Raw genomic sequence first — 27,418 nt, 5'->3', positions numbered from 1 at the left:
GCCTACGTTCCACCAGCCAATTACCTCCCCCCGCCCCCGGTCGCCTCCAACCATCGCACACAAACAACTCCGGCCGGACCAATGAAAAGGAGCCTCGGCACGTGGCTTCCCGGGGCGCCCGCCCTCTTAACCCTTCCTGGCCGGGGTCCGTCTGCTGTTGTGACCGAGCTCCCCCTGCTATCCCGCCCCAGAGGCTGGAGGTGTTAACCCTTTCCTCTCCGAAGCCCAACCCATTGGCTTGCTCCCTCCCCAGAGTTCAAGTTCAACCTTCCCAGCCTTTGGAACAGGTTAACCCAGGTCTCCTGAGATGAGACTCATCCTCCTGCGTTCTCGCGCGCCCCTTCATCCCCGGATTCCCCGTGTCCCCCTCCCCGGAGTGGGACGTGGGAGGCCCCTCTCCTGCCCCGCGTTCACGCCCCCAGGCCCGAGGGAGATTTTTCAGGTTGAGTGACTCAGCCTCACTTTTACAAGGAAAGAGGCCTGCAAGTGGTAGATATTGATTAATTCGGGCTTCTTTGGCTCCCTCGGGAGTTCGGGAAGATGAAAATGCTATGAAAACACTCGATTTTCTGGTTAACAAAAGCCCATGCCGGATGGGCCTTAAAACCTAATACTTCCCCGTAGCGTTTGGAGATCCCATCCCCCTCCACTTTAGGCTTTTGCTTTTAGGGGTGAAGGGAATCCTTACCCCATTACATAATATGCACACACGCCCACGCTCTCCCCGCTCTCCTCTCCCTGCCCCCTTTCCCCCCCCTCCGCTACGTGTAGGTTTCTCCTTCCCACTCCCGGCGTCACTCCTCAGGGTCACCCTGACTCTTTCAAGGAAAAGGCAATCGGGTGCCCCCTCGTGGTCACAAGTGGTACCACAAGGCTGTATCCAAGAGGAGAATTTGGTAGGTGACGTATAAAGAGAAGGGAAGTTTCTTGTGAATTTCCCCACAGACCTAGCCTTCACAGGGGCCCCTTCTAGAGGCAAGGGGATGATCTACAATGTATCCCTTTTATGCGTCATCTTTCCCCCATCAGAATATAAACTTCAGGAGATGCCCAACTCAATAGATCCTGAAACGGTGAAACCTTGTACTTCTTCCAATTGACTCTCAGATCAGGTTCCTCTTGGACCTTTGAGAACCAGCGAAGCACCAGATGCGAGCAAACCATCGGAAGTTTGTTGTTGTTTAGTGTGTCCAACTCTTCGTGACCCCATTTAAGGGGCAGATACTGGAGTAGTTTGCTATTTCCTTTTCCAGCTCATTTGACAGATGAAGAAACGGAGGCAACAGGATTAAGTGACTTGCCCAGGGCCACACAGCTAGTGTATGAAGCTGGATTTGAAACCAGGTCTTCCTGATTCCAAACCCAGAGCTCTATCCGCTGCCCCCCTAACGGTCCAATAAAGTACCAGAAAGACGTGTGTTCAAAACCCAACTCTGTGGTTGATTACTTCTGTAATTACTCCTTAATCTTTCTGAGCCTCAGTTTTCTCAGGAAGGGCCTTTGAACTCTGTGAAGTCATGTTTGGGAAAAGGATACAATGTCGCCTCCGGTTTTATTTGAAATTAACCCTCCCGAGTATGAACCCTTCCTTCCCCAGAACAAGTTCATCAAATATTTGGATAGCACCAAGCAGGGAGGGATATGTTAGACAAGAGAATCAGATCCAAAAATATCTCAATAGACTAGAACCAGGGGCTGAGACTGAACGATGTGAAATTTAAGATGGATAAATGTAAAATCCTATGTGAGCTCAAAACAAAACAAAAAAGCAACTGAATGAGTACAGGATTGGAAAATGTGGCTAGATAATAGTCCACCAGAAAAAGGCCTGCGTTGACAGCCAACTCAATATGAGTCAGCAGGGTTAAGCAACAGCCAAAAAGCAAATGGGATTTTAGGCTACATTAATGAAGCATTATGGTTCAAGTGTTAAAGTATTTTATTTTATTTGGAGGCTATCAGGGTTAAGTGATACTGCTAGTAAGTGTCTGAGGCCATATTTGAACTCAGGTCCTCCTGATTCCAGGGTTGGTGTTCTATCTCTAGTAAAGGAAAACTGCTATAACAGAATGTATCTTCTTTGGAAGATGGGGGGGGTAATAGTATCACAGCAGGAGATAGGGCATTGGACTTGGAATCAGGAAGGACTGGGTTCAAATCTTACCTTTGCCATTTACTCTGTGATCCTGGGCAAATCACTTAACCTCTTTCAACTTCCCTTTTCTCATCTGTAAAATAAGGGGGTTGGGCTCCATGGCCTCTAAGATCCTTCCACTTTGAACCTATGTTATGAATCATACAGCATTCAGGCATGGAAGAGTTTCTTTCTGTACTGGTAGTACCTTGGAAGAAGTATGCATATCAACCAGATCACCCATCTCTTTGTGGGGAGGTGTTGATCAGTGGAGTTTCCAGATCAATTTCATAAGAGCCCCAATCAACTTGATGATTTACAAGGTGTCCAGTCTTTGGAGTATCTGATAGGCACCTCCCCAAATGTTATCTCAACAAGACAGCAATGGACATGCCCATGTTTTCCATGAGGCTGTGCCCATCAGATGCTCCAAAAGGCTCATATAAGTAGTGTAAACTCATCATACTGATCAGAGGTCTCCACCTGTTTAATCTTTCTTTAATAAGTATCCAATTAAGAATATGTCAGCTAGATGGCACAGTGGATAGTTTGCCAGGTCTAGAGTGAGGAAGATTCATCTTCCCGAGTTCAAATCTGGTCTCAGACGCATTAGCTGTGTGATCCTGGGCAAGTCACTTAACTCTGTTTGCCTCAGTCTCCTCATCTGTAAGATGAACTAGGGAAGGAAATGGCAAACTCCTCCAGTATCTTTGCCAAGAAAACCATAAGTGGGGTCATAAAGAGTCAGACATGACTGAAAATGACTGAGCTGAGCAATTAAGAATATAGAATAAAGAAGGCTATAGTCCCATTGTCTTCCATCTCAATCAGACCATACTTGAGTATTGTATAGTCCTGGACCCAAGTATTTGGAAAGAAGGAAAGACATCGACAAACTATTGCTGGCCCAAAGAAAGTGATATGAAGTGATATTAAGAGAACTAGAGACTTATCATATGGGGATTCATTAAAGGAGCTGGGGGTGGGTGGGGAGCAGTTAGGTAGCGAAGCGGATAAAGCACAGGCCCTGGATTCAGGAGGACCTGAATTCAAATCCAGCCTCAGACACTTGGCACTTACTAGCTGTGTGACCCTGGGCAAGTCACTTAACCCTTATTGGCCCCCCCCCCCACACACACACACAAAGGACCTGGGACTTTTAGCTTGGAGAATAGAAAAATTAGGGGGAATGAGTTGTCTTTCTTCAAGTATTTGAAGGGCTGTCATGAAGCAGAGGTGATGGATTTGTTCTGTTTGGCCCCATAGGGCAGAACTATGAGCAATGAGTAGAAATTGAAGGGAGGAAGAATTTTGGCTTGATGTAAGAGGGGGAAAACCCCATCTTAAGTGTAGGGGAATTGGTCTTTGACCAACCCTTTTACCCCTAGCCCAGAATATAATTACAAGGTATCAATGAAATGTTCAACTTCTCAATCATCAGAACTTCCCCAAAGTGGAAAGGACTGTCTGAAGAGGTGATGGGCTTCCTCTCCCTGGAGCCTTCAAGCAGAGGGAGTATGATCACTTGTTGGGGATGTGATAGTGGGACTTCCTTTCTTATGCAAGTTGGACTGGATGTCTACTGAGGCCCCTTCCAATTCTCAAGTTCAGTGATAAACAAACTCTAAAGATGCCTCTAATTACTGCTCCCTTTCTGAGGCATGCACACTTAAGTGAATCAATGGCACCAATTCCAATGACTGATGGATTGGCCCTGTACAAAATAGTCACTTGGGACTTCAAGAGGAGACAGAGCTTGGATTGGTTGTGGAATGAGACTCCTGAAGAGTAAAGACTTCTCTCTCTTCTTCCCTCCTTTGGCTATACAAGTCAAGGAGACACCCCAGTCAGAATCTGAGGCACAGGACAAAAACATACTTCATACAGACACATAAAGGCAATAAATAACACAAGGGAAGAGGCAGCCTTGTCCATTCCTCGAAACTGGCAGCAAGGAAGATTTTAGATTCAAGAGAGCTGGTCCTGGCAATCAAGAATCAAACTACAGAGAGGAACAGATCCTGGGAGCCCAGCTGAGTAACCTACGCAGAAGAGATGCTGAGTCCAAGGGTTACTCTATGAGGGCTCCATGAAAAAAAAAAAGCCTTTTGGGCTCCATAATACCAGGAGCTGCATTGGTCACTGGTGTTCCCTACGCTGAATTCTCTATATATGTGCCCTTTCCCGCAGATGCTATATTAGTATGAGAATACGTTCCAGGTTTAAGGAATGTTACATAACTACTGTTCTGATTACAAAATCTTGGGGGTATCTAGGTGGCACAGTGGATAAGGCACTGGCCCTGGATTCAGGAGTCACTTAACCCTCATGCCCCCCCACCCCCCAAAGAAAATGTTCTCCACATCCAGAAAAAAAAAGAATTGTGGATTCTGAATGCAGATTGAACCATACTGTTTCTGATTACAAAATCCTAGTAAATGCCCTTAAGAGCTTACCGAATCTACTGGCTGATTGTAGTATGCTGGTGAGGGCTTTGTGGCTATAGTGTTACAGTCTCAGGATTATTAGAACTCAATATAGTAGCCATTCTCTGAGGACCAAGTGCACAAGTTCAAGTGCAATTTGGGGGAACAGCTCCCAGAGTGGATGCTATATTATATATTAGAGCTATCCAAAAAAGGAACAGACTCCATCTAGTAGGAAGTCCAAAATCTTGAAGTAGAGGCTAAATGGCCATTTGTTGGGCAGGTCATCGAAGAGTGTCCTTTTCAAGTGTGGGATGGTCTAGGTTTTTTTTAAAATCCCTTTGTGATCCCTTTGCATTTCAAGATTCTATGATTCTGTCTTCATTCTTAGTCACTCACCAACCTGAATGGGGGTGTCAATGCCAAAAAAGGGTCCAGGATTGGGGGTGGGGAATAGATCAGAAAGTTCTTTGCCTTGAAGGATCCTCCCCCTTACCCACGGTCTATTAGTTGAACCAGTTAACTTCTAAATTCCCTTCCAGTCCTAAATCTATTTGATTCTATAATGCTTAGATGCCTCCCAACCAAGGCTATTCACTCAGCCTATATCAAAGTGCTTAATATTGCCCTCTTGCAGGAAGTCTTCCCTGATTTAGCTTAACTTCTTCCATTCCCTAGACACTCTCAGGACCATTATGTGTGGAGTTGATAATTAACTTATGGGAGCTGTGAGGTCACTAAGTTAGAGAATGTCAAGAAAGAAGAAAACTCAGGACAGAACCCTGGGAATCCCTCAGGGTCACAGGCTGTGATGCGGACAGTACATCATCAAAAGAGATGGGTAATTTGCAAAGAGATAGGAGGAAAACCAAGGGAAGGCAGGATCTCCAAAACCCAGAGAGGGAGGAATATCCAATAGAAGGCTGCAGAGAAGTCAATCGATCAATCAATAAACATGGATTAAGCTCCCACTATGCACCAGGCACTGCACTATGTTATAAGGATACCAAAAGAGTGAAGAATAAAGATTGAGAAAGGCCATCCAATTTGGCAATTAGGAGATCGTTGAGGGGCAGCTAGGTGGAACAGTGGATAGAGTACTGGCCTGGAGTCAGGAGTACCTGAGTTCAAATCTGGCCTCAGACACTTGACACTTACTAGCTGTGTGACCCTGGGCAAGTCACTTAACCCCAATTGCCTCACTAAAAAAAAAAAAAGAGAGAGTGAGAGCGAGCACAAGAGAGATCATTGGAGAGAATTGAAGTCATGAGGTCAGTAGCCAGATTGCAGATGGTTGAGAAGTGAATGAAAGGAGAGGAAAGAGAGGCAAAAAGTATAAATAGCTTTTTTAGGAGTTTGGTTAAGTATCAGTTGTGCATCTCCAATTGCCAATTGGATATCTCCACCTGGATGTCCCATAGGCCCCTCTCTCTCTCTCTCTCTCTCTCTCTCTCTCTCTCTCTCTCTCTCTCTCTCTCTCTCTCTCTCTCTCTCCTCCCTCCCCCCCTCTCTTTTTGCAGGGCAATTGGGGTTAAGTGACTTGCCCAGGGTCACACAGCTAGTAAGTGTCAAGTGTCTGAGGCCAGATTTGAACTCAGGTCTTCCTGAATCCAGGGCCAATGCTTTATCCATTGCATCACCTGGCTGCCCCCTCTCTTTCTTTCCAGTCGGGGTTAGGTGACTTGCCCAGGGTCACATAGCTAATAAGTGTCTTAAAGATGGATTTGAACTCAGGTCCTGACTCCAAAGCCAGTGCTCTATCCATTTTGCCACCTAACTGCCCCTCCAGAGGCCTTTCAAACTCAAATTATCCCCACCAAACCCACCCCCTTCTGAACTTCCCTATTTCTAGAGAGGTCATCACCATCCTTTCAGGTTTACAACCTCAGCATCATACTTGACTTCACTACCCCTCATCCCCATATCCAATCAGTTGTCAAATCTTGTTTCCACCTCCACAAAATTTCTTGTATCTGTTCCCTTTTCTCTATATATGCAGCCACCATCCTAGTTATCACCTACAGCCTTCACTATTGACAAGGTTTCCTAATTGGCCTCCCTGCTTCAGGGCTGCCACAGTAAATATCCTAAAATGCAGATCTGACTGTGCCACTGCTCTACTCAATAAACTCCAAGGGCTCCCTATTGTCTCTAGGATCAAATATAAATTCTTCCACTTAGTTTTTTAAAGTCCTTCACAGTCCAATCCTAATTTACTTTTCCAACCTTCTTGTTATTGTTCAGTCCTGTCTGAGGCCAGATTTTAACTTCAAAAGATGTCTTCCTGACTTCAGGCCTAGCACTCTATCTACTGCCCCACCTAGCTGGCCCATACATTATAATACATTATTCTCTTTCCCCAACTCATCGATCCTAGAAAACTAGGTTCTTGTTATTTTTCACACTGATATTCCATCTCCCATTGCCATGTCTTTGCACCAGCTGTCTCCTATGACTGGGAATCAGCTAGGTGGTATAGTGGGTAGAGCATTGGCCCTGAAGTTGGGAGGACCTGAGTTTAAATCTCACCTCAGACATTTATTAGCTATGTGACCCTGAACAAGTCACTTAACCCCAATTGCCTTAAACATCCAGGGATCATCTCCAGTCATCCCACTCTATATCTTGCCCCTGGACTCAGATGGCTCTGGAGGAGAGAGTGAGGCTGGTGACCTTGCACAGCCCTCCCTCACTTAAATCCAATTCAGTGCAAGTCATGACATCATGGTCCTCTTTGAGAATGAAAGACCACCACCAACTCCTATGACTGGAAATCACCCCTGCCTAATCACTACTTCTTAGAACCCCCCCATTTCTCTCAGAATGCTATTCCTGGATAACTTGCTACATCGGGCCTTTCCTGACCTTCCCACCTGCTGGTGACCTTTCACCCCTCACATCTGCCTTGTTTGTGTTTTGTATAAATAAGTATATCCTGTTTCCCCCTCAAGAATGTAAGCTCCTTGGGGCTGCTAGGTGGCGCAGTAGATAAAGCACTGGCCCTGGAGTCAGGAGTACCTGAGTTCAAATGTGGCCTCAGACACTTGACACTTACTAGCTGTGGGACCCTGGGCAAGTCACTTAACCCCCATTGCCCCGCAAAAAAAAAAAAGAAAGAAAAGGAAAAAAAAAAGAATGTAAGCTCCTTGAGGGAAAGTTATCTTTGTGTTTGTATTCCTAGTATAGAGTAGGTGGCTAATCAATTTTGCTTGCTTGATTTCCATTGATTGGTCCCACCTATCAGCTTTCCAACTCTCTAAGTGTAGGAACAGGGTCTCCCTCAGCCACCTAGGAGCTCTCAGAGGGCAGAGACAGGACCTCCCCCATCCGGAGAGACCCATGATGGCCCCACACAAGACTTCACCTCCTTGGTGGCAGGTGATTCTCGATAAAAGTGGAACAATAGTGTGAAATACTCTATCTTACAAATCAGAAGCAATTTATTGGTTGCCACCAGAAGCCTATTTACAGTGAAGGCACGAGGGCGGGGAGGGGGCTCCCCTGCTACAGTACCATGGAAAGGGGGATATAGAGGGCCCAGGGGAGGAGAACAAATAGTAGCTTTTGACCCTAGCATCCAAGGGACCAGATTCAAGAGAGGTCTGTTAACCTCAAGGTTCCACTGATCTCCCTTGGGCAGAGAAGGGAAGTACTTTGTCTTAGCCCCAGTGCTGATAATCAAGACTTTGACCTCCAGGAACCACACTCTCCCCAGCGGTCTCAGACCACTTCCTCATGGTGACGGGTTGGGGGGGATTAGGAGGGAAGAGTGCAGAGGCGGCTGTCATGGAGAGTAGTGGTGGAGGAAGAGGTTCAGCTAGGGGAGGGCAAGGGCTTGTTTCCAAAGCCCCAGGCCCTACTCTACATTCATTCAGTCGTCTGTTTCTTTTTGCTCACCTTCCTTATCCATTTGTCCTGCTAGGATTCAGGTAGGTCACTGTCATTCCCCACCCTTTCCACCCCTAGTGAGGCAGAGAGGTGGAATGCCCATCTCATAGCCAGCCCACCTTGCCAATTCCCCTTTTTGTCTTCCAAGTCTCCCCCATCTGACTGCATCAACACCATCTCTTTGTATATCTCTCACCCAGCACAGGGACCACTGTCAGGCAGCAATCTTGTGCCTAACCTCCCTGTGGAACGCTACATTCTCGGCAGGTTCAGTCTGTGACCGAAAGGGAGAATAGAGGAAACCTTTGAGAAGGGCTATGAAGGAAGTCCTTTTGGAAGGTCAAAGACCTGTCAGTTTCTTCCCCACCTCAAAAGGTTTTCTTTTGCTCCCTGTGAATGGCCAATGGCCTCAGATGGGGCCCGACTTGAGCGGTCGTCATTGCCCCCCAAGAAGAGTCGATCCAGTGGCTGTGGCTCAAAGTAGGTCCAGTGTAAATGTCAAGAGTGATTCTTTCCCCATAAGACTTGGGGATTTTCATTCTTCCTGACCCCAGGGGATCAGGGGGTTCAGCAAGGTTATGGAAGAGGCAGGAAGAGAATGGGGAGAGACATCCAGATGTTGGCACCAGCAAAGACTGGGATGTTCCATACATGGTCACATGTATGCAAGTAAATCCCTCGAACATGTACATGGGATCGCATGTACGCAGGACAAGGGGTAGCGGGAACGCGGCCATAGCTGGTGTCCACAGTCCCTCCTCACCTCAAAGCCAAAACATGAAGCCCAGGGGAGAGGGAGAGAGAGAGAGAGAGAGAGAGAGAGAGAGAGAGAGAGAGAGAGAGAGAGAGAGAGAGAGAGAGAGAGAGAGGGAGAGAGGGATTAAGAGAGAGAGAGAGAGAGAGAGAGAGAGGGAGAGAGGGATTAAGAGAGAGAGAGAGAGAGAGAGAGAGAAAGAGAGAGAGTTGTTGTGTGTGAGTGTGTGTGTATATGTATGTGTGTAAGAGAGAGAAAGTAAGTGTGTGTGTGTGTGTGTGTGTGTGTGTGTGTGTGTGTGTGTGTGTGAGAGAGAGAGAGAGAGAGAGAGAGAGAGAGAGAATGAATGGGGAGAAGCAAGGGATTATGTTTAAGAAGGTAGGGGAAGGCACTTCCCTGGCCATAGTCATAATGGGTGTAGAGATAGGGAAAAGAATCCTGGACTCAAAAGTGCCAAGGACCAAGTGGTACCCCCCTGCAGACAGCAGGAGGCATAACTTATGATAAATAGAATGGAAAAGGGTTGGCATTGTGGGAATGGGTAGTGAAGATAGGCACAGATGGAAGCTTAGGAAAATATCAGTAGTATCGATCCCGATCCTGCCAGTTGGTGACCCAGTGCTTCTTGGGGGGCAGTGTGCCCCCCGGGGGTGGGTACCTCTCCTCCTCCCGTATCCGTACAGCATGGTACTTTGGCATGATCCGGTAATAATGGGTCCTTTTGAAGAAGTCACACTGTACAGGTTGTCAGGGGGAATGGACAGAAAGTAGAGAATCCCCAAGGAGGGAAGAGAGAAAATAAGGAATGTTAGTACCCAGTCATCCAGATGTTTCAAGCAAGCAGGCCAGACGTGCTCCAAAAGAAGTCTGCCCTCCCCCTCCCCCACTCAGTTTTCCACTAGAATTCCCCCTTCTACTTCCCTCTCCCCAAAGAAAATATGGTTTAGTCTTTGGTACCAGCTTTTCCAAGGCCCTTCCAGACAGTTCCCTCTATTCCCTTCACTCATGTCAGCAACTCTTGAAATTCAGGGCCCTCCCTCCCTACCACCCAAAATTGCATACTTCCATTCACCCCATCCCTCCCCCTCCCTTAGCAGGGGATCTTCTGGATAAAGAGGAAGAGGAATTGAAAGATATGGGTAGAATGTAACAGAATGAAAGAAGAGATGGAGGGACAGAAACTGAGGTTCTTGGGCAGGACTGTTACAGGGAGGAAGGAAGGGGTCAGTCAGGAAAGAGATCCTAGCAATTCCAAGCAGGGCAACTGAAGGAAAAGAAAAAAGGGGGGGGGCCAGGGAGGCTCTTTGAAAAGGATAAGCTTATCCAGTATGAAATATATCCAATAATTCTCTGCCTTCTCCAGGGACCCCACCTGGCTTTGGGCCTGGGGGAAAGGGACCAAGATGGGCCTAGAAATCTGCTCCAGAACTGGAGGTTGTTAGGAAACTGCTTCCCAGTGTCTTCTCTAGTTCTAAAAGATGAAGAGATTCTGTCCAGGCTGGAATGGAGCCCGCCAAACCTCAAACCCCTATGGCCTTTCATGTCCAAGGGCCTCCCCCTAATTCCACTTTTCTGGTTTGAAACTTGGAAGGGGGCAAGCCAGCCCCTTTCAGGGACAGGGAAAGCGGGATGGGTATACAGAATAGGGGGAAAGAACCCTTGGTTGGTGTTTTTCTAGTCTTCCACTAGGCCATCAAAATCCTTTCTCTTCCCAAAGTGGATATTTAGGGCCGAGGTGAAGAGGGGAAATCTGAAGACACCTTGGAAGAGTTTGGGATGTGAAGAGGGAATCAGAGGAAGAGAAGACAGGACAGACTCAGCCCCACAAAGACTGTAGGGATCTGAGAGGAAGAGGGTCCTTTTGATTTGGAATTTGTTAGTTTTAAATGGAAGGATTTACCCGGGGTGTGTGTGGGGTGGGGAGGGATGGGTGTCCCCTCAGTAGTCATCGGTCAGCCTCTCCGTCTCAGAAGGCTGGCTCCTCATCTCCGCCTTTTGCCCTTTGGCTTCATACAGGGCCCGAGTGCTAGCTCGTTTGAAGAAGCCACACTGTGGGGGAGGGCGAGGGAGAGTCAAAGGGTGGGGTGGGCCTGGGTGTGGCCTGACCTGAGCGGGTGAGGGGGATTGCAAAGGTGGGGAGGATGGGACACTTCGGTCCCATTCCTTGGGTGAGGAGGGGACCAGGACCCTGGCTCCCATCACTAGGCCTGTGGTGGTCATAGGGATACAGCTGGGGCTAGATTTAGTCTGTGGATCCTTAGATCCTCTTCTCCAGCTCTGAGTTGCATCCCTTGACAAGAGCTTTTATTTTCATTGATGCCACCAAGGTACTGTCTAACGTGGGGACTAGAAAAAAATTGGGAGGGTGGGGAGATGGGGAAGCAGGGAGTTGGAAAGGGGGGGTAAGGAAGCTAAAGTGAGGGTGAAGGGGACTTGAGGGGATGGAATGAGCAGGGGCGGGGGATGGATGTGGAGTGGGGTCCCTACCTTCCAAAGCAAGAGGATGATGAGCCCCAACAGTAAGAGGCCAGCTCCCACAGACACCAGGATCACCCAGAGCTCAATCTCAGTAGGAAGCTCCTCTGTCAGCTCTGAGTCAATGTCCACAGAAAACTGAAGTGGGTGAGTGGGCATGGACAGAAGAAGAGAGAAGGGTCATTTAGCAGGACTCCTTCCCTCCCCCCCCCCAACCCCCACCCATTCCTTTCTTCCCAGACCAGAGCCATGGAGCCCTGCACTTTGGCTGTCTTCCCAGAAGGGGGCGCCTGGAGTCTGAGGAAAAATTCCTGATTGACCTGCAAAGGTCAGTCAGTTCATCCCCCTGATCCCAAAACTGAAGAAAAATCTCTCCCACATACAAGACAATCCCATCTCTTCCTTCCCCCCTCTCCTAATTCCTGCCCCTAGCGCTGTGCACACACAGATGAGAAGATTCCAGTGTTTGACTTGCTGACTGGCTGTTAAAGATAATTCTTACTCCCTTGTCTTAACCATTTGAGTAAGATAGAAAGAAAAGAACTTTAGTCTGGGAGTTAGGCCACTAGGTTCTCATTCTGACCACTGCTACCGAGATTTGTGCTAGCCCCGTTTCTCTGCTGAGCCTCGATTTCTGAATTTGTAAATGGAGAATGATGCCATCTGCCTTGCATTCCTCGACAGGCAGAGACCAGGAGGGGAAAAGCTGAGATTGCCAAGAGAATGGCTATGGGAGGACTTCGGAAAGTACCACAGAAATCAAGCCTTCTGCGAGGGAGCAGACAGGAAGGGAAAGAAAGCAAATCCTTTCATTCCTGTTTGTGACTCACCCATGTCGTCTTGTTCTCCATACTAATGGTCAGGATATCGGTCTGGAGGAAGAGCGTGGCACCACCATTCACCCTGACCCTGTCAAAATCACTGTAATCCTGAAGCCAAAGGCAGGGTAAAGTAAGAGAGACAGCCGGTGCTCCTTGTGACTCTTCTCACCACCTCCTCACCCCAATCAGGACCCTTACTCCCAAGCAGCACTGACAAAAGCCCAGCCTCATGTGCACATACAGGGGAGAAGGTTCTCATCTGCTCAGGTCCGTGACCTATCTCCACAGACCAACCAACAAGCTCTCCTCTGTTCACCCCAATGCTTCCCTAGTCAGTTTTCCCCTCTGCCCACAGACACACTGACTGAATCCAGAAACATCAAAGACATCTCACATACCAGGACAAAATTTTCCAGATCCATGTGAACTACAATTCATATACACTTGCTACACACTATTACACACGGTCACATGGCCTCCACCCAGAGGAAGCTAAATGAAGATATCAGGCTTCCATAATGGTTGGGCCATGGTGACTGGCCCTACTGTGACATGCCTAGATCATTCTTTTCCTCTTGTCTCCCCGCAAAATGCCTGAGATAGGGGAGTGGCACTGGAGAGCTTGGCCTCTCTTACCCCTCCTAAAATGGTCACTAACCTCGATGAAAGTGCTGTTCCACACTCGTGCCTGCACCATCATGGTGGAGGGTACTGAGACATCAGGAATCGGGCACTCAAGCCACACACAGTGAGCTCGACCGTTGGCACAGGACTGAATTGAGCAGAGAATGAATAAGGGAATCTTCTCCAAGTAACTCAGCCCTCCTTTCATAGTCATTCCTTATTCTATCTACGTAGTATATCTGTTATATACACCCAGTATATCTCTAGCCAGACAAGCAGGCCTCCATACCCCCATATCCATTTACTGATTCATCCAGTAGGTATAGATTAAGTGCCTACTATGTGCCAAACACCTAATTAGTCACTTAGAGACATTGAAATGTTGATATACTTGTGGAGAGACTGGAACAGACCGATCCACCACACCCTATGTACTCATTCCAACTTCCCTTCCTCTCTAACCCTGGTCTCCATACTCCATTCCTCAAAGCTTTCCCTGACTCCTCCCAACCGGCCCTGCTCCCGCTATCCAAAACATTCTTAACGTGTTCTGCCCTCACTCGGGCTGCTAGGTGGAACAGTGGATGGAGCAGCTGGACTTGGAATCAGGAAGACCCATCTTGCTGAGTTCTAATTCGACCTCAGACACTAGCCCTGATTCCAGAATTCAAATCTGGTCTCAGACACTTGCTAGCTGTGTGACCCTGGGCAAAACACTTCACCCTGTTTGTCTCAATTTCCTCATCTGTAAAATGAGCTAGAGAAGGAAACGGCTAAAACCGCTCTTGTATCTCTGCCAAGAAAACCCCCAATGGGGTCAGGAAGAGTTGGACACCACTGAAAAATGACTGAACAACAATCACTCTCTCTCCTTTGGATCTAAGGTCCTTTCTCCCCCATCTCCTTCCTCAGATCAGGAGTTTGCTAAAGGCTAGCACAAATACAGAAAGGTCAAGAACAAAAGGAAAGCATGACCCTGCCCCAACTGTGGGAAGGCCCTCTGTCTTCATCCTGAAAGAATGAGGTTGTGGATCACCAGGGGGAGGAGCCTCAGATTACTTCAGGACAAGTAAGAGACAGGGATTACGCAGAGAAGATTAAGTGAGGTAGGTGCCTCTATTAGGAGGAGAAGAATGTTAACCTAAAACTAACCTATTGTGACCTTTAATGTAACCTTTCCCTCATTCTGGATACTTATAAATGTTATATCAAATTACTTTATGTCAGAGACATGATAACAATGGCTAGTATTTATATAGCCCTTTGAGGTTTTCAAAGTGTTTTACAAATATTTCAATTGATCCTCAGAAAAACCCTGGGAGACAGGTGCTTACAATTATTTCCATTTTACAGATGAGGAAACTGAGACAGAAGTAAAAAAAAGAAGTAAAGGGGCTTGCCCAGGCTCACTCACACAGCTAGTAAATGTCTGAGGCTGGATTTGAACTCATGTCTTCCTGACTCCAAGAGCATCCACAGTTCCACCTACTTCAAGATATCCAAGGGCATAGGGGTGGGGTGGGAGTGGTACTATGCCACTCTGGACATTTCTCTTTCTTTCTTTCCTTTTTTTTTTTTAAGTGGGGCAATGAGAGTTAAGTGACTTGCCCAGGGTCACACAGCTAGTACGTGTCAAGTGTCTGAGGCCGGATTTGAACTCAGGTCCTCCTGACTCCAGGGTTGGTGCTTTATCCACTGCACTACCTAGCTGCCCCATAATGTTACATTTAACAAAAAAAATTGGGGGGGGGGTAGACTTGTGGCTAAAAAAAAAAAAAATTAAAGGCTAGGACAAGCAGAAATTCCAGAATTTTAGCACTGGAAGGAAATCTTTGATTCCAGACAGTTACATCTCTGCTTGAATACTTCCATTCCTTTGCTAAGAAGCCCTTCTTTCATTTTCAGATAACTAATTCTTAGGAAGTTTTCCCTATATTAAGCAGTATCTTCTACCCTTGTAGTCCTAAATTGTACCCTCTGAATCCAAGCAGAATGAATCAAATGCCTTTCCCACGTGACAGTATAAATACTTAAACACCTTAAATACTTAAATACTTAAACTTACTTAATACTTTAATAACTTAAATGCTTAAATATAATAACTTAAATACTCAAGCTGCTATTGGATCCTCTCTAAGTCTTCTTTTCCTTAGACTAAACACTCCTGGCTCCTTCGACTGATCTTTCCCTGGCGTAGTTTTCAGCCCTTCTGCTCCACATTATCCTAACCCTAACCCTGGTGGCCTCCCCCATCATCTTCCTGTGGAAAATAGTAGAAGGAATGTCCCATTTGAATCTAGGTCTGCCATTCATTGAACTTGGACAAGTTGCTTAGTTTCTCTTTACTTGTTTCAAATAAAAAATCCACTGTTTGGCTTTTCAAGACCATAACCCATCCCCTTCCTACCTTGCCAGTCTTTTTCTTTTTCTTTCTTTCTTTTTTTGGGGGGCAGGACAATGAGGGTTAAGTGACTTGCCCAGGGTCACACAGCTAGTCAGTGTCATGTGTCTGAGGCCGAATTTGAACTCAGGTCCTCCTGACTCCAGGGCCAGTTCTCTATCCACTGTACCACCTAGCTGTCCCCTTTCCAGTCTTTTTCAACCTTACTCCTCTCCATGTATTCTTCCACTTGCCTCCAAGACACAGCCCCATCTCCAGACTCTAGGCATTTTCTCCATTGTCCTCCATGCTTATAATTCTCTCCCTCCTCATCTCTGCTGCCTGGCTCCCCTGGCTTCCTTCCAATCCCAGCTAAAACCCCACCATCTGCAAGAAGCCTTTCCCAATCCCCCTTAATGTTACCGCCTTTCCTTTGTTAATTATATCCAACTTATCTCATTTCTATCTTGTTTGTACATAGTTATTTACATGTTGTCTCCCCTATTAGAGTCTATGAGGTCTTTCAGACCAGGGATTGGTTTTTTTGGTTTGTTTTTTAGATTTCTTTGCCTCTCCAGTGCTTACCACTGTGTCTGGCACATAGTAGGGGCATAATAAATGTTTGTTGATTTTATTTGACTGGATGTAACTTTCCTTCCCTTTAAAATGTTGGACTGGCTGACCTCCAAGGCCCTTTTCTACTCTAAACTCCATGATGAATTTGATATGAAATGATAAACCCTATGAACTTCAGTCCATCCCCCCATCACAGTTCTGGAGTTGGAGTAGGAGCTCCTACTACTTTGACATCAAATCCACCAAACCTCAGCCTCTTTTCTCTAGACACTCACCAACGTGGTCTCTGACCTTGCCTTCTTGGCAGCAGCCAGGGTGATGGGAGGAGAAGCCTGTGATTCTCTGGGATCCAGCTCCCTTCGCCGTCGTCGTCGTTGGGAAGGGGAGTTGTCCCTAGAAATCTGTCAGAGAAAACAGTAGAGAGAAGAATAAAGAAACAGAGGAAGGGAGGGAAAAAAAGGAAGGAGAAAATGGAGCCCACATAGATGGGGAGAAGAGGATAAAGGAGAAGAAAGGAGAGTCAGTCTGGGCTAAAAGCAAAGAAAGAGGGCAAGTCTCAACAGGAAAAGCTCAATGCCTCGTGTTTCTTTCCAAGCAGGGTTGGCCCTTGGTAATTGACAGAGGTGGTAGCCAGACCCCAGGTGAGCTAGGCTGGGGCTGGGGGATGAGGAAAAAGATTTGCTTACAGTGAGGTGGAGGGGGTTGATAAGGTCCCCAGGTGGCTGGCAATTCCAGGTTCCATTGCCCTGGATGCTGATCTCCGTGGGGTACAGAAGCCACTTGCCATTGCTAACTTCATAGGGCCATTCCAGCCCCAGGACAAGAGTTCCCAAAGCTGCCAGCCCCTCATCCATTGGGCCCACCTATGAGTAAAGAAGACCCCAGGAGGTGTATTAGTATCAAGGCTAGCACTCCAGATTGAGTCCCTCTCCCCTAATAGCAGCCCTGCCATTACTACCCTCAACTAGCCCTTCCATCCTTGAGTCATCATATTTCCCCACCAACCTTTCCTGATGACTACTTCCTTAACCCATGACCTCTCAACCAATCCCAGCTCTTCCAAAAAGACCCATTTCCTCCCTACCACTGTCTTCTGATCCAACAGCTCTCCTTACCTCAGAACTTTCCATACCTGGAATTCCAAGGTGATAGGGCTCCCCACATCAGTGTCATTTTTCATGCCTGCTTCTCCCATCACTGTTCCCCCAAAGTAACTCTGTAGCCGGTGATTCACCCTGTGGAGGGACAGATAGGAGTTTGAGTGTGTGGACTGTGGTGGGGAGGGGAGGGGGAGAAAGGAGTAGCAGGTACAGGTGAACGAGATGATAACTGAGGGAAATGAAGAAAATAGGGAAGGGGGGAGAGGTTATGGGACAGAGAGAACAAAGAGGAGAGGATATAGGCTAGAAGAAACAGGATGGGAAGATAGCATAGGGGCAGGTTTTTGTGTGATTTGGGTCAACTGCAGGATTTGTATGACTTGGGTAAATGGCAGGATTCAGGCTAAGGGAAGAGGTGTAGCCTGTGGAATATGTGGAGATGGGGTCAAAAAAAGGAGTTACCCACATGCTAAGTGAGGCCTGGAGTGTATAATCCACCTGTAGCATCAGGGTCACAGGCTGTAGGTTATCCTGGTGACTGGACCTAGGGAGATATTATAAGGAGGAGAGTAACAGATGAAAGGCTTTATCACCCATGACAGGGGCCAAAAAGTTGGGGTGGGGTGCATCTAAAGGACTCCCTTTATCCCACCCACTCTACCCCAACTCACGTGGAAAGCTGCAACTGAGCCTCGATGTCCCGAGTCTGTAATGTAACACCAATGACCTCGAAGGCAATAAACAGCTCCATCTTTGAGGGGAAGGTGTAATGAGAAAGGGTTAGTGGCCTCTGAATTCCTGTCCCCATGGTCAAAGGCAAGGTATAAATACTGGGAATATATTTATTCCATATCCCCCCTTCCTCCTCTTGTTTCTGAGGGTCTCTCTCCCCTCCTATCTCCACAACTTTCCTTCCTCCTCTTTTACCCTCAACTCTCAATGACTGTGTCTTTCCTCTCCTGTATCATTGTGCAAGCCCCTCATCCTCTGCTGATGTCTGTGTTTTTAAGGTAGGGACTATTTCTTTTCTTTTCTTTTCCTTTCTTTCCTTTCCTTTTCCTTTCTTTCCTTTTCTTTCCTTTTCTTTTCTTTTCTTTTCTTTTCTTTTCCTTTTCCTTTCTTTTCTTTTCTTTTCCTTTCTTTCCTTTTCTTTTCTTTTCTTTTCTTTTCTTTTCTTTTCTTTTCTTTTCTTTTCTTTTCTTTTCTTTTCTTTTCTTTTCTTCTCTCTCTCTCTCTCTCTCTCTCTCTCTCTCTCTCTCTCTCTCTCTCTCTAGCACTTATAGTGTCTACTGTTCTATCTACCAATGTAACATCCATTTCAATGGCTTCTCTCATTGAGACTATAGCTACTGCCTCTTTAAAAGAGAATGGAATATTGGGGAGTTACTATTTAATTGTCATCTGGAGAGAGTTAACTGTCCTGGCCAAGTGAGATTTTGTGAGATCCAGGGAGAAAGACCTAAAGAGAACTTGAGAGACAGTGTGAGTTAACAGTCATAGAGAACCAGAAGAGAATTTTGAAAGAACTGTTTAACTTTTTTACTGCCAAGATGGTATCCTGAGAGAACTGATTTGTATCACTACGGCCATCAGCTTTTGCAGCCCCTACTTTAAGGTTGCCTGGGCTGTGATTTTTTTCTTACAGATGCTACATTGTTGAAATATTTAAGTATGTCTTTGTATTGTTTGTTACAGTGGTAATAAATTACGTAGCCAGTAATATTAATGTTATGTTATTTAAACAAGTCAAGGGGGAGGGAGAGGAGAGGAAGATAGAGGAACTAACAGACAAAGACAGAGAGAGAAGGAGGAGAGAGACAGAGACAAAAAGATGGAGAGAGGGGAGAAGAAAGGAAGAAGGAAAACTGGGATAGAGGAGGGAGGAAGAGAGAAAGGAACAGACAGACATGTGAGAGAGGGAGACAGCTTATGGGAAGTTTTTCCAGTTTATTTATAAATTGGAATGGGGATCAGAGTTAATGAATATTGAGAGCTTGTGTAATCCTATTAATTTGTGAGGAAATATGAGAACATACCCCTTGAGTGCCTCAGAGAATAAATAAGGAAATGAGCCAATAGGTATCAGAGGGAAGTGAGGATTGTCAGCTAATGTAGTGTGTACACCTACACCTCCATGGGCTCTAGGTGGGGATGCTCATCCCTAAATTTGTTCAAGGAATATTTGTTGAACTGAATGCATTTTCCCAGGCCATCATCCTCCGTCCCTCTCATGCTACGTAGCTACATATTTCCTTCTTCACCCTTGTTCCTCTCTGTCTCTCTGGTTCTATGACACTGAAGAAACAGAAAAGGACTAAACAAAATAAAATAAATTCCTGAACCAAGGGAAGAAAGAAGAAGCCAGCTAGGCCAGGATACCTTCCTGAGCTTTAGAGATACCCATGAAGGCTAAGGGAGCTTAGTGCTGAGGAAGAGAGAATAAAGGCAGATGGAAACCAAAGGGATGGAGTCAGATCATCTACTCTCTCATTTTGTCTGGGTATAAGATTTACACCGGGGCCCTGCATCCCTCCCTGAATCTCTCACCTTCTGGTACCTCTTAAAGGGGTTTCCCAGCTCGCACAGGATAGTCTCATTGGCCTGGCAGGCTCCAGCCTTGGGATGGGGAGAAGTTGGGAGAAAGATTTGAGGAACAGGAACTGTTAGTTGGAGTTGGTCCATCCTTTCCCAAAATATTATTTCAGTGGCAGAGTCCACTGACTCACTGATTCCCACCCTTCTTCAACACACACAAACAGGGAGCTGCTGCTTTCTCCCCCTAGTGGATGACTTCAGGAATCCCCATCCCAAGAAATTCTAGGCCTGGAGGTTAAGTGAGGGGAAGGCAGCAAGGATGCTGGGCCAGCTCAGGTAGTGTTCAACCAGTTCTTCCAGCCCAACCACAAAAAGCAACAGGGGGATTGTTTATTAAACTGAGGTGGAGGTGGGGACCAGGGGTGGGGGTGGGGGGGATCAGGGAGAGGCACACACTGAATCCCAGTGCATTCAAACCAACATGCAAATGAACATGGATGGTGATGTCCCTACTCTCTCATTCAGACCTCTGGAGGTTCCAATGAGTAACTAGGGATGGAAACAGGCAGACTCACAGGGCGGACAGAGGAGAAAAGCAAGGCTGGAGGCAAAACTAAGGTGAGCAAAGCCTCGTGAGCATCCTCCCCAGCTCTGTCCCTGCTGGGTATGTTGGTCACATTGATGTTCAGGAACAGCTTCCGGACATCCTTACTGTACTGGAGTCTAGAGGTTGGGATAGAAAGAAGGGTAGGGAATGAGTCACCCTCTTTTGACCCTTAAGATCCCTCTTGGCCAATCAGATTCCTTCTGCCCTTAGCTCTCAATTGGGCCAAGGAGGCCCAGTCTTTCCCCCGATTCCCCAAACAGGCTGTTCAGGGGCCCATCCTGGTCCCTCACCTGTTAATAGGCTGTAGCTGTTCAGACAAGAAGGCAGCCCGAAGCTGTAAGTTACTATCACACTTGTTGTCAGTACCACACTCCTTCTGGAACTGAATCTGGACGTATGAAGAGGGAAAGGGGAAAACAGTAAGGGGGATCAAGGTTTTCAGGAAAATCCTAATGTCAGAGGAATGAATGGTTGTCCTAGAAGGGAAATGGTGCTCCCCTGCCCCCAATTCTAGGTAACATACACCTCCTCCATCCTTAGCCCCTTAGGACCCTGCAGTCTATTTGATTATCCACCCCTTTCTCAGACCCATACCACTGTCAGCCACCTGACTCCCCAGGCCCCAGGATCCTCTGTCCCTCCCCTTGGCCTTTTTCTCCATGCCTTCCTCCTCATAAACTCCCAAATGCCTGCTTAACTGACCTCTGTTTGGTTCTCTCTGGGCTGGGCCTCATTAAGGATAGGAAAAGCATCCAGGGAATGGAGTCCCAGGCGTGGGCGCTTCGGAAGCTTCTCTGGTAAGGAGTAGTTCATGAAGATGGAGATGGGTCGGAGCTTGTCCCGGATATTGTCCTGGGGGTTGGGGAAGGAGTGGGGAGGGAAGCTGAGGACCATTCCCCTCCACCCATACCTCCTTCCCTATTGCAGCTTTCCTCCAGAGAGGCCTCCATATCTAGCCCCTTGAGGACACTACCTCTGGAACCCAGAATCCTCTTACTTTTCCACTCCAAGAAAGTGGCACATCATACTTTATAAAGTAATTAAGTCATCATAGGACTAGCATTTATACTTTGGGGGGGGGCAGGGCAATGAGGGTTAAATGACTTCCCTAGGGTCACACAGCTAGTAAGCATCTGAGGAACTCGGGCCTTCCCAATTCAAGTTTGGTGCTCTGGAGCACAGACCTAGATAGCTCCCTAATATGAGGACCACCCCTTCCTTGGACTCCCTGTAGCCCAGCTCCTCCACCCACCCATCTGTGTCATCAGCTGCTTGGCTCAAATGGTGTCAGCTACTTGAAATAATCTCAGAAGGGAATGTTTTCACATAAACACACAAGAACACCCCACTACCCCCACCCCCTCCCCCTGCCCATTGCTCACCACTAGAAGCAGATCGAGGGTCTGGCAGCGGGTATCAGGCATGGAAAACAATCCATGGTAAGTAGAAGAAAGACTCCTAGCAAAACGGACTCGGGGTGGACGTCGATCTCGATCTGCCTCCAGGGTATATGCCAGGGCTGTCAGAAGGCAGCAAGGAGGTCAACCAGGGTAGGCATGTAATAGAGGAAGAATAATAATTCTAGTTTATCTTTGTATAACGCATAGAGAGGGCTCACAGCTGGTGTTTCCATACTGCTTTACAAAGCACTTTGCATAAGCTACCTCCTCTGATCCCCACAACAACCCCACAGTGCCTAGCTAGAGCTAAGAACTCCTGTTACCTCCATCTTATGGATGGGGAAACTGAGTCTCTGAGGGGTTAAAGTGACTCACCCAAGGTCACGAGGTCTTGAACTCCTCACTGAATTCCAAATCCAGTGGGTATTTTTTTTTTTTTGCATTGTACTCCCAAGCCCCATGCCCAGATCCCCTTAACCAATCCCATTTCAAGACACTCACTGATGTTTCGTCTGTAGCTTGGATTCCCTGCACTTTGGTTGTAGGCGAAGCACACCTCGACCTGAATGCTACAAGTACAGTCAGAAGGAGGTCAAGAGAAAGGGACAACAAGTATCCCTGGGTCCCGCCTCCCCCAGCCACTAGTAAAAGGAAAGGCAAGGCACCAGAAAGAGGTTGGTGGAATCTTGCTGGGAAGACAGAAAGCAGGGTGGCCCTGGGGAAAATTGGGAAGTCAGCAACACCCATCTTTAATGTCTGTCTCTCTTCATTCATTTCAAGAGGGGGGGAGGGGGAGAGGAAGGGAGAAAGGGGGGCAGGGAAGAGGAAGAGGGAGAGAGGGGGGCAGGGAGGGATGGAGGGGGAGAGAGAGAGAGATTGAGAATCTACTATGTGCAGGGCACTTTAGCTAGGTATTAGTGATACAAACACAAAATGACAAACTGTCCCTTCCCTCTAGAAGCTTAGATTCCACAGGGGATGGGGCAGGGAGGAAGATACAAGGTTTAAAGAGTGGGTAAAGCTGTTTGGGGGAAGGGGTTTGGAGGGGAGAGTAGCTTACCAGGAGGTGGAAGTACAGCGGGTAGGATCCAGCATGGTAGGCCTCACCGCCAGAGTCTTGTTGAGGATGTTGATAACTGGACGGGCTCTAGGGGGAGGAAGGGAAGTGTCATCTTGGCAAATATCATTTGGATGTCCGTTTGTACAGTGTGGGCAGACCCCGAGTCCCTGCTCTGTGAAGAGCTCAGAGCATTGGGCGTGGAACTCTAGAGCTAGAAGAGACCTTGAAACCTATCTAATGCACCCCCCACCCCTGGTCACAGATAAGGAGATTGAGTCTAGAAGACAGGGCATAACTTGGAAAAGGTCATATGGCACATTGATCTCCTGTAGGTTCTACCCACTTTGAAGTCTTGGGGTGGAGTGAGAAGAGAGATGGCCCAGATCAGCCTGGGCTCCTCCTCACCCCCATCAGACCTAATCAGACACCCATAGAAATGGTGGCCTCCGAGGAGAAAGGGACACAATTACATTAGATGAGGGCAAACTAGTAATAATAGCTAGAATTTATATAGCTCATTAAGGTTTGCAAAGCACTTTTACCAATATCATCTCATGTGATCCTCACAACAGCCCTGGGGGGTAGATGCAATTTTAATCTCCATTTTACAGATGAGACAACTGAGGCAAACAGAAGTTAAGTGACTCTGCCAGGAAGTATCTGAGGCTGAGTTTGAACTTGGGTCTTCCTTATTTCAGATGCATGGCTCTATTCACTGGACCACCTAGCTGCCTAGTTAATATCAGACCCTATAACAGATCCTATCTCCCAATCAAGGACTCCACTATACCACCCTGCCTCCAACTGGGAGAATGGAGTTGATATGATAGAGAAATAAGGAGGAAGAGACAGAAAGACATAGACAAAGACAGAGCTGGACACAGAAGAGGCATTCGATAGACACTTGCTGAAAGACAGTGAGGGACAGACAAGGAAGGCATGGATTCCTGCCTCTCGATGGGTCCCCCAAGCCAATCCATCCCACTACCCTTGAGGATGCTTCCCATCCTGCTCACCGCAACAGCACGATGCGGTCAGCCAGGCTCCCCACCAGCAGGTCGGGGTACGAGTTCTCATCCACGTCGAGCTGCCCACTCAGCGAGTAACCAAAGGTGGCCAGGCCAGGGGTGCCAAGTTTATCCCCATGAATCACCTGGGAGCAAAGTGGGGGTGTGGTGGTAGTGTGTGTAGGGAGGGATTGTGAAGGAGAAGATGGCAGGGCCTGGGATGAGGGACTGTGGAGCTGAAGGAATTACCGCTTATCCTGCTTTGTTTGTACGTTTGGTGGGGAAGATGGGAATGACAAGTGGAGGAATGGTTTGATAGATAGGTGGGCAGCCAGATGCAAGGCAAAGAGGCAGACAGCCCAAGAGCTAGATGGGTCACTGGAAACCCACTGTGGCTGGCTGTGTAAGCAGTGGGATTGACCAACAGCTGAAGAGTAAACCAACAGACAGAAAGACCAGACGGGTACATGGGACACGAAAGGAGGGATGAACACACCGACCCAGCCCAGCAGCATGCCCCCTCCCTATACCTGCTGAGGTTGGTCCCTGATGCCCGAGGCGCTGCTGTGGTAGATGTAGACTTTGCCCAAACCTTCAAATGGAGCACCCACTGCGACATCTGTAAGATGGGGAGTGATGGGTCAGGGAGGAGAGAACACTTCACCCTGGGATAGATCACTCAGAGAACCCATCCCATTCCTCCCCACCCCTCCCAGGCTGTTTCCAGGCCAGAGAATGACCTCTAAGGAAAGAGGTAGAGGTTGGTGGTAGAAGGGGCAGCAAGGTTTAGGGGATCAAGAAAGGGTCAGACATCCCAGGGTAGGAGGCAAAAAAAAAATGCAAAACTCAAAAAGACCCAACCAAACATAGAAATATAAATTCAGAAGGGCTCTTAGAAACCAACTAATCCAACTCCCTCAAGACACTGAGGTCATCCTGGGACCCCCTGAAGCTTGGGACAGTGCATCCTGGAAGCAGCGCCCCACTTTAACAAGAAGTTAAAAGTCAAGAAATAGGCTGTCAAACTGAGCAGACAGGAAAAGACACAGACCATAGAAAGTTTCTTTCATGACAAGGAAGATTGAAAAATACACCCTCAGAAGAAAAAATGGAGGTCATGAGAGGGGAAGAGATTTGCCTATGGTTACACAGGTAGGTAGAGACAGAGTTAGGATTCTATGGAGTTCTGACTCTGTCTAGAGCTCTGGGTCTATCACCTCTCATCTTCCCTTCAAAATCAGCTCTACCCACACTCATTTCCCTGGTACTATCATCTACATGTCATCTCCATTTCAAACTTTAACTATCACTCGCATTCCTTCCTCACTTTCACCTGCCACCTCATCTGGAAAACATGTAAGTTGATCTCAATGACTTCCAAGGTTCCTTGAACCTATGGGCCTGTGAATTTTTCCCATAATAATTTATTCTTTCCCTGGGACACTGCTCTAGTTCAGGGTCTCTTAATATCTGGACTATTGCAAGAATTGAACTTGCTTCTTCTCCCTGATATCCCCTGATACTCCATTCCTTCCTGGCCAGAGCAGCACCGGACTGATATTACTCACTCCTTAACTCAGAAGTCTTGGGGGCCCCCTTTTGGCCTATGAGATACAGTCCTTCTGTCCTCTGCCCTTCGCTTACCTTTCCAGCCTCACCTGTTCCTGTCTCCCTATCTGAACCCCATTTGTTCTTCCCCACCAATCTACACACTGTTCCCCAAATACATCCCCCACCTAGCATGGCCTCTCTTTTCTCTTTCTAAACCATCTCTATTCTTCAATGCCCATCCTGTCTTACCACTCCTAAGAAGCTTTTCCTGAGGTCCCCAGGCTACACATCTTCCTTCTTCTAAGCCCCAGAGCTTTCTGGGTGTAATCTCATTTGGCATTTAAACAACTGCCTTGCTTTGTTAGCCATCTTTTCTGGTGTGCATATCATTCCTCTGACTGCACTGTAATTTCTGGGAAGAATGAGACTGTATCTAATTCTTCTCTGCACTCACCCCTCCCCCTGCAACTCAGCACAGTGCTCTCACAAGTAGGGATTCTGTAAATATTTGTGGACTTGAAGGAGTAAAGGGGAGGGGGGTGTTGGAAGGTGGCAGGAGAAGGGAGAAATCTCACCCTGGAAGCCATCCTGGTTGATGTCTCCAAGGCTGGCCAAAGAGAAGCCAAAGGTGGAGCCGCTTGGGCCATGGAGGTGTTGGGAAGGGTGAGCGGGGAAGATGCCCCCCTGATTCATAAAAATGTAGACTGCGCCACCGATCTCCTCCTTCCGTTCAAAGTAGTAGGGGGCGCCCACCAGGAGATCTTGCCACCTAGCCCAGTGGAGAGGAGGATGTGAGGGTGGGGGCCCCTGTGACATCCCCCCCTCAAAGTGATCCACGGATACACTGCCCAGAAACAAACCCACATAGTCCTGGGGGGGTGCTGCCTTGATTATGGCCTTCGGTTTTATGTTTAGGGCACAGGAAGAGCATATAAGATGATATAAGTGATGCCTGAGTATGGAAAAGCCATGGAAAATAAGCCGCTTGGCTGTCCTACAAATGACATGCAGGTTTTACACACACAACCCCAGAACCACACATGGCCATCCTCTGCATGAAAACCCAGGCACAGGAAAGACAAATTATTGGCAAATGTTGCTCAAACCCAGAGCCCGCCACAAGTCCTGATCTCAAATCCATGAGGAAATGAGAATGGCTGGAAGCACAATTACACACGTCTCTGCCGAGATGGGTGATGCCTGATTAGTGAGAAGGGCAAGGTCCATCACAGATCTAGAGTTTCACTCACCCGTCATTGTTGAGGTCGGCTAGGGCGATGGCACTGCCAAAGTAGGCACCCACCTGCTTCCCCTCCAACACCTGCTTCAGCTCCATTTCCCCACCTGCCTCTAGGTTCATGAGAAAGACAGCGCCTGCGTGACGGTGCCGAGGAGCACCAGCCACAATGGTGAGACTGTCGGGATGCAGGATACCATTCCCCACCTGTACTGTGTACCCTGGGAAAAGATAAGAAGGAAGAGCTGGGTCACAGGGGACTGCACTGAGCCTGTATATAGTTCTTTTTGGTTTGTTTGTTTAGAATTTTATTTTTCCCAAATTACATGTAAATACAAATTTTGACATCATTTAAAAAAAAAAAAACTTTGTATTCCAGGGGCAGCTAGGTGGTGCAGTGTATAGAGCACTGGCCCTGGATTCAGGAGGACCTGAGTTCAAATTCAGCCTCAGACACTTGACATTTACCTGGGCAAGTCACTTAACCCCAACTGCTTCACCAAAAAAAAACCCCAAACCCCAAAAAACAAAACAACTTTGTGTTCCAAATTCTCTTCCTCCCTCCCCCGCCACCAAGAACTCAAGCAATTCAATATAAGCTATACATGAGCAGTCATGCAAAATATTTCCACATTAGCCAGTTTGTGAAAGAAAACAGACAAAAACAAAAGTTCAGATAAAGGAATTAACAAAAAAAAATATGCTTCAATCTGTATTCAGATACCATCAGTTCTCTCTGTGTAGATGGATTGCATTTTTCCTAAGACCTTTAGAGTTGTTTTGGATCATCTGCATATAGTTCTTTTTTTTTTTGTGGGGCAATGAGGGTTAAATGACTTGCCC

The 27,418-nt window shown here is 47.3% G+C and overlaps 1 protein-coding gene across 3 annotated transcripts in view; it reads right to left on the bottom strand.

The window, feature by feature from the left end:
• Positions 1-9,475: 9,475 nt before the first annotated feature.
• The window catches only part of ITGA3 (integrin subunit alpha 3), a 35,459-nt gene continuing 17,516 nt past the window's right edge, over positions 9,476-27,418 (bottom strand). Inside the window, exons 6-26 of one of the 3 annotated variants that reach the window (XM_043963703.1) lie at positions 26,589-26,796; positions 25,914-26,107; positions 24,318-24,406; positions 23,797-23,933; positions 22,781-22,867; positions 22,222-22,289; positions 21,703-21,839; positions 21,023-21,172; positions 20,611-20,708; positions 20,289-20,436; positions 19,726-19,794; positions 17,850-17,929; positions 17,645-17,722; positions 17,211-17,313; positions 16,765-16,941; positions 16,354-16,479; positions 13,157-13,270; positions 12,508-12,606; positions 11,690-11,815; positions 11,103-11,251; positions 9,805-9,937 (exon numbers count right to left, since the gene is read on the bottom strand). In XM_043963703.1, the coding sequence (XP_043819638.1) occupies positions 11,141-11,251; positions 11,690-11,815; positions 12,508-12,606; positions 13,157-13,270; positions 16,354-16,479; positions 16,765-16,941; positions 17,211-17,313; positions 17,645-17,722; positions 17,850-17,929; positions 19,726-19,794; positions 20,289-20,436; positions 20,611-20,708; positions 21,023-21,172; positions 21,703-21,839; positions 22,222-22,289; positions 22,781-22,867; positions 23,797-23,933; positions 24,318-24,406; positions 25,914-26,107; positions 26,589-26,796 (2,399 nt within the window). In that variant the 3' untranslated portion in view covers positions 9,805-9,937; positions 11,103-11,140. Of the gene's footprint in view, positions 9,938-11,102; positions 11,252-11,689; positions 11,816-12,507; positions 12,607-13,156; positions 13,271-16,353; positions 16,480-16,764; positions 16,942-17,210; positions 17,314-17,644; positions 17,723-17,849; positions 17,930-19,725; positions 19,795-20,288; positions 20,437-20,610; positions 20,709-21,022; positions 21,173-21,702; positions 21,840-22,221; positions 22,290-22,780; positions 22,868-23,796; positions 23,934-24,317; positions 24,407-25,913; positions 26,108-26,588; positions 26,797-27,418 lie in introns of all 3 variants that reach the window. The other 2 variants (XM_043963702.1, XM_043963704.1) reach the window with 2 other exon arrangements.

Source organism: Dromiciops gliroides, chromosome 4 (assembly GCF_019393635.1).
Source record: "Dromiciops gliroides isolate mDroGli1 chromosome 4, mDroGli1.pri, whole genome shotgun sequence".
Classification (NCBI taxonomy): domain Eukaryota; kingdom Metazoa; phylum Chordata; class Mammalia; order Microbiotheria; family Microbiotheriidae; genus Dromiciops; species Dromiciops gliroides.
Note: the sequence above shows the minus strand (reverse complement) of the source record. Positions and strands in the feature narration are given on the sequence as shown.